This window comes from Anopheles ziemanni, chromosome 3 (assembly GCF_943734765.1).
Source record: "Anopheles ziemanni chromosome 3, idAnoZiCoDA_A2_x.2, whole genome shotgun sequence".
NCBI classification, from domain to species: Eukaryota; Metazoa; Arthropoda; class Insecta; order Diptera; family Culicidae; genus Anopheles; species Anopheles ziemanni.
Genome location: NC_080706.1, coordinates 43,105,489 through 43,120,663, shown reverse-complemented (window position 1 = coordinate 43,120,663; position 15,175 = coordinate 43,105,489). Strand labels below are relative to the sequence as shown.

Genomic DNA, 15,175 nt, shown 5'->3' with positions numbered 1-15,175 from the left:
AGAAGACCGCTTTTTTTGGTCACTCGATGGTCACCAAAGAATCGTGAAGATGAATGAATCTCGAATTAGATAGAGATTTGTAATGCATAGTTCGTAGTGCAAACATAATATAAAACCTAGTTTGTTAAGATGTGATTGAAATAAACGTTGGAGTTAAAGCAGCTAGAAGAGAAGTGAAAACTCGTTTAAAACTTTTATCAAAAATTTGTATTTATTTTAAGTTTTATTTGTGTCTTCTCAGTCGATTTGTTTCACCTCCACAGCGCAGGCGCGGGAGAGTTCTTTTAAACTATATTCACTTAGGAACAATAGAATGGCCTAGGCATAACCTACCTAATCAGGCACACACCGCAGAACAGGTGGTGCCGAATTCGCTGTGTAACTCATTCAAAGAGAACATTCCTATCCTATCACTAAAAAGAGTCCATGTGTTTGTGTGTGAGAAGAGGTGATGATGTAGCGAAACTAAACTCAAAAGAAAATACTTTTTAAGAAATATAATTTCCGTTTTTGGAAAAGCAAACCATTGATGACGATATCGAGCCCGGTATAAGGACAAGACAGTGATGATATGGGATGCATCTATTAATTATACGATGGATCAGAAAGAGCCGCAATTCGCTAATATAGCTAACCCCTGTGTTTGGGGTTAGCAATTGGTTTGATAACTGGAAAATAGGACGCAAAAACAAACGAGTTTAGGAAAGGGGGGAAAATAACGAGAAACAAGAACGAAACATTACTACAGAATAAGTGTGGCGGTTTAACGATAGACCGTGTAAAATCGGCTCGCACGCGGCTTGTGTGTACCGGTATCGTTGAATAATTTTTACATTCAACAAAATCCATTTAAAAACATATTGATAAATTACGTGTACCACTTGGTGATCATACTGGAAACGATCATCTTTCAACAATGAACGAGGAAAAACGAACGGTGGCTTCACCGTAGTCGAATAATGTTTCTGAGGCTTAAATGCCCTATCATTGTAGTTTTCGTTTCCGTCCACCACCACCTCCACCACCAGCACCGGTACCACCGTTGCTTGTCGTAGCTACAGCTGTCGCGACATCGTCACCCGTTTTAGGCGCATCCGTGCTGTCACCATTCGTCGTTGATTCGGCCGGAGCAGTAGTTGTCGCTTTTTTCGTCGTTTGTTTAGCTGCTGCCTTCGGCGGGGCCGTTGGTTGCTACGACGAAAGAGAAAATATATTAGTCAAAACCGTTACTGTTTAGCGTTGGATATTTCTGATTCATGCATCGGAGTAAGTCTTAGTATCGATTTTGAGATTCATGAATCTTTGAGAACCTAATTGAGATTCAAATATCCATGAATCGATCCAAATGAATCTTGGATAAAAGATTCATATGAAAGAATCTCACCAAAAGGTTCATTAGAAACACATTTATTTGGGTTAATGGGTTTCTTTAAGCTCACTTACCTTCGCTGTGGCTTCCTGCACCAGGAACAAGCTATGCTGTCCTCCACTGGAGACCTGCAGTACAACTTTGCCCTGTACCTGCTTACTCGCTATCAGTACCGGGCTGGTCACGTCGTCCTCGTTGCCGGTGCCAAGCTGTTGGCTCGAGCCTATACCCCACGAGTACACCTCGCCGGCGTCCGTCACGGCGAAGGACGTACTTTCGCCACAGCACACGGACACCACCTTCTTGCCGGCCAGTGCACCCTCGACCGGTTGCAGCGTCTTGGCGTCCTCTTGTACCTCTCCCAGCCCTAGCCGACCGTACTCTTTTCGACCGATCGCGTACACCTTATGGTCCTCCTTCAGGACCAGCGTGTGATGCTGGCCACCCGCGATCTGTTGCACCTCGCTGAAGCTGGTCGGCTCAGGCACGAACACCGGTTTGACGACGTTCTCGCTGGGATTCGGGATGCCCAGCTGGCAGTAATTGTTAAGCCCGAAGGCGAATATCCGGCCGCTCGGTCGGTCCTTGTAGAAGGTGCAGTACGTGGAGGCCCAGATCGCATCGGCTACGACGATTCTACCACGCCGCGTCACCATGCCCGGCTGGAGGAGCTGTGTTTTGCCGCGTCGCGACTCGCCCGAAGCCGCCCGAATCGAAACACGCCCTAGCTGTCCCTGCTCGGCGCAACCGACCGTATAGATGTGTCCGGTGTCCAACAGCATTACAAGGTGATCGCAACCAGACGCAATGTCGACCCACCGATTGCCTGGAAGTACCTCAATAGGCAGCCGTTTGTTGCCTTCCAGCGTGAGACCCATGTTCCCGTGGGAATCCTTGTTGTGGAATAGATGACAGTAATCGTAAATTTGCGTCAATAACCATAGTCGAAATAACATATAGAAAAGGGGCAGTTTCGCTTCGACTGCGATCAGAGGCTCGACTCAGTACTGGTTGTCAGTGCGATACTGCTCCCGCACAAAAGAAGCTAGTGATAGATTAGTCTGAATTGAGTTCTACCCGTGTAGTTGGTAGCTCGCAAATTTGACTTAAATTGCTGGCAATCCGCCTTTTCCAAGCGGTTACCCAGAAACACGTTCCGGGCAACCGCATCATCCACAACTGATGGATTGCTGGTAACGGACGCCCCTTTCAAGAGGCTACCTTGCTGAGGTATATTCGCATGCCTTTTCTCAGACCTTCCCGAAGCAAACAAATGAGAGTAACCGGGTACTCGTACGGGTGCTCCATGTGCGAGATTACCACTAGCTTTGGCGGGTGCAAATATCGTTTGGTCACATCATAGTCGAGCGGGGCTGATCGTAGCGAAAACAACGTTACGGATAAAGGAAAATGAGGACAGAGGAAAATAAGACTCTCGAAAGAAGAAACGAGGAAAGTAAAACCCAGGAATGGCAATTAACGAGAAGACTTAAAACAGACACGGGTACGGTACGGGGGACTTTGCCGTGGGAAAAATCGAACAGGCTGCAAAACGAAGAATGGAAGATAATTTGGAAACAGGATTCTTTAAATTTCCCCTTTAAGCGCCAGACGACAAGACTTGACAGCTGCCTCCTTTTCTTCCTTTTTTTTGTTCGTCATAAAAGTAGCAAGGACCCTCGTATACCCGAAATTCTAATACATAAAGGATCGTAGTAGGGGACTTGTAAGAATGCGGAAGAACGCAGCAGGTAAACCTGCCACACTTTGGCGGGTAAAAATAGGGGCAAGGAAACTTTCCACGCTACCGTGAGGCACAACAGCTGGTACATTTTTTTTAATTGCCAACGGTTTTTCTTATCGTCTGGGACTTACCCGAAAAGAGCCCCACGCAAAGACGCGTCCATCGTTCAGCAGGCAGGCGGAGTGTGAGTCACCGGCGGAAATTTTGACGCATGATCCGGGCAGCTCGATCAGCTTCGGCTCGAACTCGGAACCCTCGTCGGATGTGTCGCGGCCAAGGGCACCTTCGTCGTTGCAGCCAAAGGAGTACACTTTACCGTCCCGTGTTAGGCAGAGATTGTGCATGCCGCCGGCCGAAATCAGCACCACATCGCTCAGCCCGTTGATAAGCGCCGGCCGGCTCTTCTCCATCACGTCCTCACCAAGCCCGAGCTGGCCGAACTCGCCCTGTCCGCAGGAAAGCACATTTCCCGACGCGGTTGGAATCGTCGCCAAGGGAAGTTCCACTGTAGGGGCAAACGAAAGCGGCTGTATTATGCATGTTTGGCTTCCTTGTTTCGGAAGTTTATTTAACCTCTATCTTCACTGTATATCGATTGTGAACTTACATTTCTTTGTGCGCTGTATCTTTGCTGCTGGACCATCGCCGGTTTCGGCTGGATTTTCACGTCTTGGTCTGCCACGTCCCATTTTTTTTTTTCTTCTGTAATCGGCGGAATGCGGGGTGTCCGTCCCAGCTCTAACTGATATCTTCACACCGCTTCAGAAGCGGCCACTTTAAGGAGTATTTTACCGACGGACCACACCGTTCACACTGAGCACAATATTTGAGGTTAGAAGCTACTGCTCGCCTTTTGCTGCATCACATCAAGCCCTTTTTTCAGACGAACGGAACACTTTCGTGCGCCTGCTTCGACCGCTGTAATGAAACTGTTCTATTTCACCTCGAGTGAGCTCCGGTTTTGTAACTAGTTCAGGTAGGAAGTTGATGATGAAATTCACATTTTACCAATTGCAGTACTACCTGATACGATCGGTCAAAGAGGAATGAGGCGGACGAAAACGCTTCTTCATCCGGCTTTAGGTAAGTGAGGTAATGAAACGTTTTGCGTAGTGTTGGCAGAATCGGGATTCGGAAGATTTGAAGATTCGATCCCTAGAGGGATTCCAAAGATTCGAATCCCATTTGACGGATTTTAAAGATTTGGATCCCATTTGGCAGATTCTAACGATTTGATTCAGACAAAATTTATAAAAACGAACGAACTTGCCTATTCAATGTGCAAGCATAATGTGACGGTTTTGGATTCGGATTCGGAGATCCGGATCTCCGGATGGATTTTAATCGAAAGATTCGAATCCCTGTAGGGATTCAGTTTTCTCATCACTAGTTTTGCGGCAAGATGCCATTTTTAACTTTGACTTTCGAGGCTTTTTTCAGTTGGTAGCAGTGTTTCATGGTGCTTTGAATTGTCCGTTGAAAAATGAACTAAATTGTTCCATTTTAAAATCTTTCTTTTATCGAATTTGTTAGTTAAATCTATTGTAAACAAACTAAAGCAAATCGATTTTTTACTCGATACTACACGATCGATACTACACAATTTAACAAAACGAAATTTTGAAAATTTTTAAATTTTCGTGCTCAAAAACCAACGTACGTACCAAGGTTTATACATGAATTGCAAGTTAAACCCCAATCTGTCAAACGTGGAAAGGATATTTTGGTAAACAAACAAAAAGGCGACCGAAAGTTTTTTTTCCTGCCGGTTCCTGCATTCAAAACAAGCTAATTTTATCATACAATAAATACCACATGGTTGTACCATGAATGGTGAACCAAATCACAAGAATTCTCCCCCCAGAAGCAGCGTAGATCATCACGTTCGTCAAAAATATTGCCAAAATCGTCCACTCTATCGCCGGTCGCGCCAGCTGACCGCGGTGCGTGCATATTCGGTAGCGAACGAATCACGCCACCTGCTTGTGTTCGGTGTACCCCAGATCGATTTGCTTCGCGAACTCCGCCAAGAGTTTGCCCGTTTCGGACCGATTGAAAGTATTCAAAATATCACAAACGCCTGGCTGCAAGAGAACGACGGTGCGGACGCGGACATTTGCATACGGCCGGAACCATTCACCGACGTATTCCATGTGTGCCTCGTAAAGCTGGAAAAAGCGAGGCAAGCGAAAAAATTTCTTGACGCACGAAATTTTTACGGCGGAATACTGCACATATCGTACGCACCGGAGCGTGAAAGTGTCGCGGACGTGCGGGCGAAGCTGGCACAGCGAAAGTCCGAGGTGCGCTATCGATTGAAGCTGGCTCGCGACACATCGAAGCAAATCCCTCAGCATTACTCCAATTCTGCCGGTGTATTGGTGACCGAGCAGGACTCACAGGCTCCCGACCGGGACCGAACAGCAGGACACCGCAGCAGTAGTGTGCACAGACCGGCGAAGAAGCTCAAAAGGGTATGAGTACCTGCGCCTCGGTCAGGCTCGCTTTTCAAACACAACAAGAGAACATAAGTCGATATGATTATCCCGAAAGAGGTAAGCCGAACAATAATTAATAGGTAACAATTGTCGAATCAAATGTGTGTTTTTCTTCAAACCGACTCAAACGACAGGTCCAGTGCCGTACTTGCGAACAGGTGTTCTGTTGTGCCAAGTGCCGCCAGCGACACGAAGATGGCAGCCATCAGGAAGCCACCATGATACGTAAAATTTGCTACATCTGCAACAACCGGCCATTTCCCCTGCGGAGGGATACCAAAATAACGCCAAACAATTTATTGATCGTTCATATACTGAAAGATCATCTACCGCTGCGTTGCAATCGTTGTGAGAAGGTAAAGTTTGTGCTACTAACTAAAAGCTTTTCTATAGCGTGTTAAATTGTCTATCTTGTGAGGTTATGGAAAGGGTAATTTTTCCTTTTTCATTTTTAGGTTTTCTATACCCTCGAGGATTTCAAGAATGTCAACAAGTGTTTCATGGTTTGCGCGAGCAATGAACCCGGCAAGGAAAGCGAATGTCATTTGGAAAGTAGCAAGCCGATTTGTGCGGAACCGGTAACACATACGGACGAGGTTGAAAATAAGGAGAACTTTGCAACTGCTCAAACCCTCGCGAACGATGATGGTGGCCCGGTGGTGAACCGGCACCAACCGCCGAATACGAGTGGTCGTCGCAAGAGTAGCATTTTGCCCGGCGATTTGCAACCTTTCGCCGACCCGGAAAACAAAATCGAGGAAGTGGACGAAGCGCTGTTGACGCCCCTGACCAAGATCAACCTTCGGTGGAAGCGCAAGAGTCGTCAAAGTTTCGACAGTATACTCTCGGTGACGAACAACACGTCGGAGGCGAACGCGTCTGGTATGCTGCGGGTCGATGCACCCGGTGGAGGACCGGCAGGAAATAGGCGCAAGTTGGTCCGCACCACCTCGACACCGATGTACCAGTGGCAGATAATGCCATCGATCATGGCGCTAAAGCACCCGAATGAATCCTATTCGGCCACGATGGGACAGATGTCGAGCATACACTGTAGCAGCGGCAGCGAAACCGATAGCCGCACGGAAGAGCTCGAAAGTCCCCCACAACCGCAACCGGTACCGCCTCCTCCACCACCGCCCAGTAGTATGCCGGACGAGCTGAATAAGGTACGGGCGGCGATCATTCGCACGAACCGATCGAAGGCGGCTGCGACCCCGCTGAGGCAGGTGATGTCGAAGAGTATCCAGCGGGCCATCGCACAGCACACCGGTGCGTACTCTAAGATGCTACTGCCCGGCACTCAGCGTAAGATGAGCTTCAATTCGACGATGAGCAGCGGAGTGAACAGTATGATCGCGTCGCCGGTACGTGACCCGCTCGACCTGCGCACCACACCGGTGCTGAAGCGGCGGGGTGGAAGCGTCACATCGAACGGAACGGACCATTCCCAGCAAACGCGTCGTGAAAACTCCGTCCGCATGCTGACCAAGACCGCATCCGTGGACAGTGGGCGAATGAGAATGTTCCAGGAATCGGAATCTACCAACAACTCTTCGGAACCCTCAGAGTATTACGAGACCCACCGGGACATGGACACCCTGTGGAGCTCGACTGAAGACGAGCCGGCTGATCGAGAAAATCGCAACAATTTCCGGAAGCAGGACGAACCGGCCTATCCTCGCACCCCAAAACAAGCGACTGTTAAAAAGACGATCAATTTTGACGAACCGTCTTCAAAGCACAACCTGACGGATGAGAAGAGCATCGAAGGGGACGATGTCTGGGGCACGCCATCGTCGACGCTTCCCGTGCGCAGCTTCAGCTGTTCGGCGGTCGGTCTTGGCGATACATTCAAAGCGTATGACGCGTCGGTTGAAGAAACCGATGAGCAGGATTCCACATTGGATGAAGTGTTCTATCCGCCGCCACGAAGCTCGAAGCTCCCTGCGATGGAAGACAAGGACCAGTGGAAGAAGAAATCTCAAACGGCCGTTGGAGCGGCAAAAACGCAAAATGGTGGCCGACTGTGGTCGATCGTTTCGAACGTCATTCGGCTGGCGTCACGGGGTGACGTACAGGAAGAACTTGCGGCTGGAAGCCGTGCCAACGTGGAGGTGTCTCAAGCTGCAAGAGGAAGTGGAGGTGGTGGAGGAGGTGTAGGGCTGGTGCAAAGAGCTGTTTCGTTTGCGGACTATCTGAAGAGTCGCTACAAAGGTTCCGATGGGGCAGGGTCTTCGGTTCGCACGTCCTCGTCCGGCTCGGACGAATATCGAATACTGTCGGGCACGAACGGAAAGAAGCGTCGGCGTGCAGTCACGACGGTCTACTCGCGGACGTTCGCCCCGGCTACGATGGCTGTTCCGAAAGTGCAATGCAACAGTCCGGTAGCGAAGCGGAAACGTATCCAGGCACGGCAACCGATTCAGCGCCTCCGCAATACGAGCAGTGGCAGCGGCAGCAGCTCTAACGGTATGATAGGTTAGGCAACTTTCTTAGATCTTCCGACCACCGAATGCTTCCTGGGAAGTTTGTGTTTATATTTTAGTATGTTATATGCTTTAGGGAAGAATGTTACTTATTTGCCATTCACTGGAATTTGAACGATGAAAATATATGTTTTTGAATTGTTTGAAACAGCAACAATCGGGTGCGTTCTATTCTACGATTTTATTGGTGAGATATTCTTTTCTTTAGGGTGCTTCTTGTAAACCACCAATAGACGAGCAATGTGAATACTGTAAAAGTAGCAAACCAATAGTTGTATCTGTTGGCAAACGACGACTAGAAACGAACGGAAGACATCGAAACGAGACGAGAGACCCCTACCCTAGGTCTAGATAAGATGCGGTGGGGGTCCACATGCCAGGCTCTCCGATGAGCCCAACGCCAGCGAAGTCAGTATGGTACGCCGACCGGGATGAACGCCAAGATTTTCCCAATTGATCCACGACAGTCGCGCGGTGAGATCTGTAAAACGGGAAAGGAAACCAAGCGGTTTTTATTTACACAATTCGCTACCTCGGTCGTTTATCAGTCGTAGACATTACCGCTCGTGTTCCAGTGCGCTCGATCAGCCTTGATTTCGCCACGGAGGCACTTTTCGACGTACGTCAGTGGATCGTAGTCCGCTTCCAGGACCTCACGCAACAACGCTATGTACGCAATCGCTAGCCGGAGCGTGTCGATTTTGCTGAGCCGTTTCTCGTACGGGAACGTGGGCACGTGCACGCGCAGCTCATCGAACGCTGAGTTAATGCTGCTATTGGGAAGAACGCGAGAGAATTGTACCATTAGTGGGGGGAACCCTGGAATGACGGTCATTAGTCTCTCGGGAAGGCCCAAGCGGAACATACCCATTCGGGGCGGAGCGCATCATACGCTTCCGTTCGCGGACATTGGTCTGCTGACGTTGCATCTTGTACGGGGCCGGATTGTACGGATGGCTCATGTTGGTCGACAGCGAAGGACTCGGCGGCGTCGAAGAGTCTAGACATTCTGTAAACGAGAAACGTCGGTGGGCAACGAGATAAACTCATTTGTACAGAGCGTCTATTGAAACACATCATGAAATTGTGGATGACTGTAAAAGCCGAAGGTACTTCCGCGTCCTCGATGGACATGGGCAGCGTTAATAATCATGCCCCATGATGGTATATCGCTATCAATCTCACTTCGAATCAAATTCATTCCTCCAGGTCACTCTGGCCAAGGTGAACGCAAAAGAGTATGCAATAAAATTAGTTCCAGTCGGTATCATCGGTATCGACGGTGTGCGTTTACGTAACGCCGTTTCGATCGAATGGGCATAATTGCTCAAAAGTGTTATGGCACGGAAGTAACACACAAAATGGCAAGGATTTGGTTCATGTTGCAATTTGCCTGATAACAGAGTATAGAAATGTAACACAACAAGTCTAAGTTATTGGTTCTGCTTGCATGTAAACGTTGCTTTTTTATATTAGTAGAAATTAAATCAATTTTCAAAGCATTTATGTTCATTCGGGTTGCAAAGTCATTCACAATAAACCACTATGAATCAGGACGAACCTTGAAGCGGAATAATTTTAGATAATTAAAAATAACTCGCAATATTACGAGAGCGATTTTGGCGCTAAAAACACTTTCTTACATATGGCTACTTCTTGGCTTTTGATTTTTTTTTCGAACAAATAAATAAATAGAAACATAATTTATTATTCGTGAAATGATTTGATTAGTTTTTTGGCTTCAGTAATTAAATATTTGTGAATAGTGTGTCTAGACATTGCATTATTTTAATTTCAATTGTCTGTCGCATCCATTTTGCTAAATTTTCATTTCGTTTAATTAATTTCTTCGGTCCTTGCACGACACGAAGTTCGTCTTGTTGAACTCACATTTCTTGGCCATCGATGCCGTAAATATTTAACATCCATTTATCAGGGAGACTGATGTCGCCGGTTTTGTAACTCATGAGTACGTACCCAAATACGGTAATTTTGTCGTACCTTTGTAGCGCACCTTTCTGCCAGATACATATGTGCTTCATTACAAAATTTAACACGTGCTTCGTCTGGTTTCGGTTTACAGACAAGCAAGTGCCATACATTTTTGGATCAGAAATGTATACAAGAAAAACAAAAGACGTGAACACAAATGATTAACAGTTGAAATGTGAAACATTCATACTATGAGATTTTGGGTCAGAAATTCGGTCCTTAATTCACACAATCAACGGAAAATGAGAAAAGATTGCTAATAATTCAAAACAAGCAGTATAACAAATTTAACATATTTTTACCACCCTTCTGTCGGAATCAAACACGTGCTTGTTTCATGTGACAACAATGTTTAAAGATAACTTTCAATTTTTGCAATTATTTTAAAGTTATTGATTGATTTTGGTCGCTTTTGATTCGCCTTGAGAATGTAAATAATGTGTGGATCACCAAAGGCAATGGTTTTCACTTTTTTGTTTGGTGGATAGTTTTACGAATCCCACTTAATTAGATGTGCTTAAGGATATCCGGTTTTAAAACACCGCTACTATCCGATTTATTCGACTGCACTTGGCAGGGTTAAAGATATCACCACAATTAAAATCTTAATTCTTAAAGCCCCTAAAACAGTTCGCAAAAAGCACACAGCAACCTATCTTACCCGTGTGGTGCAAATACTGGTGCTGCATTTGACGCAGGCTGTTCGGGTTCAGCCGTAGGTTGCCGGAGTTGTTCAGGTTCAGGTTGTGGCCCGGTCCGCCGGTGTTGCTACTGTGGCCCGCAACGGAACCATTGCCATTGCTGCTGCCCGCCCCAAGCTGATGATGGTTGGCGTACACGCAGGACGGCAGGTCGGCAATCAGCTCGTCATCAAAGCTGTGGAAGCCGATTCCGCTGTAGGCCGTGGCCGGGTTGTTGTAACACGTCGTCAGCACATCCATCGCGCAGCAGAGAGGGAAGAAAGCGAGAACAATCGAGTGGACCAGTTTTAGCGCCGGCTGGCTTGACACCAAGACACCAACAACGCACAGAAACACGACAATATTTTGGCTCCTAACGGGACAACTAAAGCAAGGCGCGATTTTTGCCGGGTCCGTCGGCTAGGATACTAGGGGACATGCACGGTTCCGCGGGTCGGTCTTATATTCATTGAATATTTTCAGAGAACGGAAAATGGTTGCATAAGCTACACGGGAATGCACGGGCCTTTTCCACGACAGATTACAACCTCAGTGGCGGCGATGACGACGAGTCCGGAAGCTGAGTGCGGCAGATTTTATCCATTGCTCGCAAGAATCTTCAAATCCAACACTTTCGAGCAGCACACAGTTTGAGCTTCACGAATGTCCTCACTTTTCCACACGAATCCTTGTCTTTTGCCAATTTTCCCTTTAATCCAGTAACTTCTAGGCGCTTTCCCTGATTGCAACGAATCGAATGCAAACGTCCTTCGATGGAACAGAGCCTTTTATAGGTTGCCCAGGCGCGTGTGCGATCGTCCTGTCGGTCCCGTGTTTGCGCATGTGCGCCCCTTTGCTCGGTAACTCCTCCCATTGCATAAGCATCAAGTCCAAGGACCAAGTGCAATGGCTGCCGTTGACGTATAGACGCGACATTAAGGGAACATTAGCTCGCTAGGGTGGACAATTCAAGGAGGGTAGACTTTGCAGTAAAACTGTATTACTGTTTCCTGATAGTTTACTTTCACGAAAGTATGGCTTTGTATTTCCAGCAGAAATTTGATTAAACAAATACCAGCGATTTATTTCATCATTTGAATAAGTTTTAATCTTAAATAATACAATAATTCCAAACACCCCTATTGCCGTTTGTTTCTCCGTAATAGCTAACTTGCATTATCGAACCAACCTTGTCAACAACTGATATCAGTTGCTTCTCATAGCTCTTTAATAATAACGCCTAGTGACCTGATCATTTTTAAGAAAAGACAAAAGACTTTTACACTTTTTTATTCTGTTGAAATGAAGGTTCCTATACTGTTTTGTAGTTAAATTTGGGTTTAATTTGAGCCACTCTGTGATGTATTTTTTCCCAAAAATAACTTTACATTAGAATAGTTAGATGATTTTAAGATTTAAGTATTCTGAACTCAGAACCAATTTTCTTTAATGTGAAATGATTTATCAATCATAAATTTAACCTGTTTGAACATATTTATTAAGATGTCTTGAAGTCAGAATCCAATTCTTCCCCTACACCATAATATTTAGTTTATGAATGTTTATGTATGTCTAAAGCTGCAAAGTTTAATATAAAAACTTGGTTTTTGTGTTGCAAAAATGAACGAAGCATTTTAGCCATTTTTTGTTCAAGAAAATTCATCTTCAGAATAACTTTGACCGCAATATTCACAATGTCTTTGGTAAGCGTGCCTTTTAGTTTATACTGCACATTAAGTGACACATTCAATTCTTCCTGCTTGGGTTGGATTGATAAATGAGAAAGGAAAACCCACGGCAATCTTAATTAAACGGATTCTTACACCATTAAACTATTAACCAATCATCATGTTTCATGAATGCCCCATCGAAATCCACAGGGGTGTGAGTCACGCGGAAGAGTCCCTTTAAAGACACACCTCGTTTGTTTTTCCCGCCCCCCAAAAACTGCGCACCCTTCTTAGTGTTGGGGGTTTCCCCGTTCTAACAGGTCGAGCCTTCAGAACCCCCACAAGAATACCCCAAACGTCACCGAGCGCGCCGAGATTAAAGCGTCGAGCTGGTAAACATGCCGTCGGCGGCGCAGCATCGCGAGCGAACCGAAGCGTGAGAGCGCCAAAGTATGCGCGGCTACGTGCATGACGTCACGAGGCAGACGCAGGTGCATTAATAAAGCGCTCGGCCGCGTCGATCGTTCGCTCAGTCGATCGCGCGCGCTCCATGAGTATCGCAGGTTTCGCGACCAGATAAGCGCCAAAGAGGACGTGCTTAGGCTGCGATAACGTGTGTGATATTGCAATTTGCATCCAGGCAGTGGATAGTTTCGGTGGAAAAGTTAAAAAAAGTTTTCGCTGCCAGAAAGCCCTTGAGTGAGTTAAATCAGTGTCGATGGAAATTATCTTCAAATTGCTCTGACTTGATGTGACTTGTTGGTGGTTACAAGTGTTCAATATCATCTACCTCCAGCAGATAAAACAACATACCCGAGAAGCCGCTGTTAAAGGGCGTGTAAACAAGTGAAAATCTGTGTGCTCAGATTGCCGTGACACGACTCATCCGTAGATAGCGCTATCCTTTAAGAGCGAGGAGATAATTATTCGATGGAAACAGAGAGTTCCGTAAGGAATTGACGATAGTGAAGCTCAAACCTTCTGCTTTATTTAGTGGTTGACAAGAAGACGAATTGGTTCCACGGAGAAAAATTTGTTCCCGATTGTGTCGGTGTTCCAAGCGCTTCTGCCACTTACGGTAACAGAGCGCAGCTCCTTAACCGTCCTTATCCATCGTGGATTAGTTTATACAGTGATAGCTCAAGTGTAGCTAGCAAGTGGAACTTATCTCGAGTTTAAGTGTTCACTATTTTCTAAGGTAAGATTCAAGCATATTGGTTAGGAATGTATGTATTTGAAATGACACACATTTTTTTTATTTTGATTTGTTCTATCTCCCTTCTGATCGTGTGAATTCCTTTTTGGTATCGGCGGCACGTACGTTAACGACACACGCCTTCAAACAGTCTTTATGCTTAACAATGTGATGTTACTTTTCTTTCTGCAAATGTTCTGTTTTTCTATGCATGTTATAAAAGTGTTCTTCAATGTCTAAAAATGTCTGCAATTCCATTAAACAGGTGTTCATTCAATCATTTACTCATTAATTCGTTCGTTGAGACTATGCTTATCGAATCGTGACAAGCAATAAGGAAGTTATTCGGCCAAGAAACAGGCGTCGTGAAATCCTGAACCATTTGAATAGCAACAAAAAGCCTTTTAATGTCTTCGCTAATCAATTCCTATAGTAATGAGTGCAACAATGCTAATTTATATCTATTAATGTGTGGATATGTTTTATGCATCTATTGTTTAATGCTTTCAAGTTTTTTACTACTCCATCCTCAAGAAGCTAGTTTAACATTAGCTTTAGTCGACTTGTTTGAACCGACTTGTTTCAAGTGTTGAAATTGGTTCAACATCGGCATTGTTTAAAAATGCTAATTAAACAAAATACAATCCATATTTACAATACTGAGCTATTCTTTGCCTCAACAATTTGGAGAAAAAAAAACGAACAATGTTAGAAGTCTGAAGCCATTTAAAATGCCGCTAGCAACAGGATTGAGCATAAAAACTTTGTAGCAAAAAATAATTCGTTCATCTGCTTTAAGCGTGTTTAGTTTGGTGGCAAACAGGTAAACATAAACGTCAAATAGTGCACCTTGAATCGAGTAAACAAAAGATATGTTTCCAAATGCGTTCCATCGTTGGAAAGTGAGTGGTAAAGCCGCACAATGGCTATCAATTGATGAAGGTTATTGGGAGAAGTCTGTGTGTTTTTTTTTAAACTACCAGAGGTCGTTAGCGATACCTCGAAAAAATATAACCTTTTTGTGTGTTGCGACCATCCAGGCATAGATATTTTAAGTTAAATTTAAACACCTATCAAGTGTTTAAGGGATCACGTCTTGATAGGAAATACTCCGCCACAGTATTGAAATAATACTGTGTAAAATAATCCCAAATTCACTTATGGCACGAAAAAAGAAGCAAAACCCAATGTAAACTAGCTTGTGCCCGTCAACTGCTGGCCAAGGTTGGGAAGGTAGTTATCATTACAATGATTACGATAAACAGCGTTATTACTCCCGTCCAAGGTTTTTAAAATCCATACTACCGTGCGCCAGAGCGCCAAAAATGTGGGTGTATTACTTTTATGAGCCTGTTTAGCTGGTTTCCCGAACACTTTAGTTCCGAGAAAATGCACCCCTTGTTTTCGACATATGATCCCCGGCATCCCGTATTGACCAAAAATGGAATTAAGAGCATGGAAACCGATCGACCTAATGTGTGTCGTCACGCTGCGGCGCTTGATCGGGCGAGTAATATGCGACAGGGCTTCAGATGCCA

At 45.5% G+C, this 15,175-nt stretch overlaps 4 protein-coding genes across 4 annotated transcripts; 2 read left to right on the top strand and 2 right to left on the bottom strand.

Moving 5' to 3' along the window:
* Window positions 1-984: 984 nt before the first annotated feature.
* LOC131284788 (regulator of chromosome condensation) lies at window positions 985-3,802 on the bottom strand. The gene is made up of 4 exons (XM_058313647.1): window positions 3,721-3,802; window positions 3,245-3,618; window positions 1,444-2,262; window positions 985-1,191 (listed from the first exon to the last, which is right to left on the bottom strand). Exons 1-4 carry the CDS (start codon window positions 3,800-3,802, stop codon window positions 985-987), a joined length of 1,482 nt encoding a protein of 493 aa, XP_058169630.1.
* Window positions 3,803-4,921: 1,119 nt separating this feature from the next.
* On the top strand, window positions 4,922-5,593 carry LOC131284787 (RNA-binding protein 48). Its single transcript, XM_058313646.1, has one exon. The coding sequence runs from the start codon at window positions 4,940-4,942 to the stop codon at window positions 5,591-5,593; it is 654 nt and encodes a 217-aa protein (XP_058169629.1). The 5' UTR covers window positions 4,922-4,939.
* A 42-nt stretch (window positions 5,594-5,635) lies between these two features.
* On the top strand, window positions 5,636-8,142 carry LOC131286165 (mitosis initiation protein fs(1)Ya). Its single transcript, XM_058315060.1, has 3 exons — window positions 5,636-5,668; window positions 5,746-5,967; window positions 6,067-8,142. Exons 1-3 carry the CDS (start codon window positions 5,651-5,653, stop codon window positions 8,095-8,097), a joined length of 2,271 nt encoding a protein of 756 aa, XP_058171043.1. The 5' UTR covers window positions 5,636-5,650; the 3' UTR covers window positions 8,098-8,142.
* A 297-nt stretch (window positions 8,143-8,439) lies between these two features.
* LOC131287919 (uncharacterized) lies at window positions 8,440-11,376 on the bottom strand. Its single transcript, XM_058317013.1, has 5 exons — window positions 11,321-11,376; window positions 10,754-10,986; window positions 8,968-9,109; window positions 8,662-8,873; window positions 8,440-8,581 (listed from the first exon to the last, which is right to left on the bottom strand). The coding sequence occupies exons 1-5, from the start codon at window positions 11,374-11,376 to the stop codon at window positions 8,448-8,450; spliced, it is 777 nt and encodes a 258-aa protein (XP_058172996.1). The 3' UTR covers window positions 8,440-8,447.
* Window positions 11,377-15,175: the final 3,799 nt, after the last annotated feature.

Bases quoted from the DNA above. Each gene is read 5' to 3' on its own strand.
- LOC131284788 (XM_058313647.1), bottom strand. From the start codon at position 3,802: ATGGGACGTGGCAGACCAAGACGTGAAAATCCAGCCGAAACCGGCGAT. The intron at 3,619-3,720 runs GTAAGTTCACAA...TTGCCCCTACAG, and splicing joins GATACAGCGCACAAAGAAAT to TGGAACTTCCCTTGGCGACG. The intron at 2,263-3,244 runs GTAAGTCCCAGA...TTCCACAACAAG, and splicing joins TTGCGTGGGGCTCTTTTCGG to GATTCCCACGGGAACATGGG.
- LOC131284787 (XM_058313646.1), top strand. From the start codon at position 4,940: ATGAATGGTGAACCAAATCACAAGAATTCTCCCCCCAGAAGCAGCGTA.
- LOC131286165 (XM_058315060.1), top strand. The intron at 5,968-6,066 runs GTAAAGTTTGTG...TTTCATTTTTAG, and splicing joins GTTGCAATCGTTGTGAGAAG to GTTTTCTATACCCTCGAGGA.
- LOC131287919 (XM_058317013.1), bottom strand. From the start codon at position 11,376: ATGGATAAAATCTGCCGCACTCAGCTTCCGGACTCGTCGTCATCGCCG. The intron at 9,110-10,753 runs GTAAGATAGGTT...TCTCGTTTACAG, and splicing joins CCAGTATTTGCACCACACGG to AATGTCTAGACTCTTCGACG. The intron at 8,874-8,967 runs GTATGTTCCGCT...TCTTCCCAATAG, and splicing joins ATGCGCTCCGCCCCGAATGG to CAGCATTAACTCAGCGTTCG.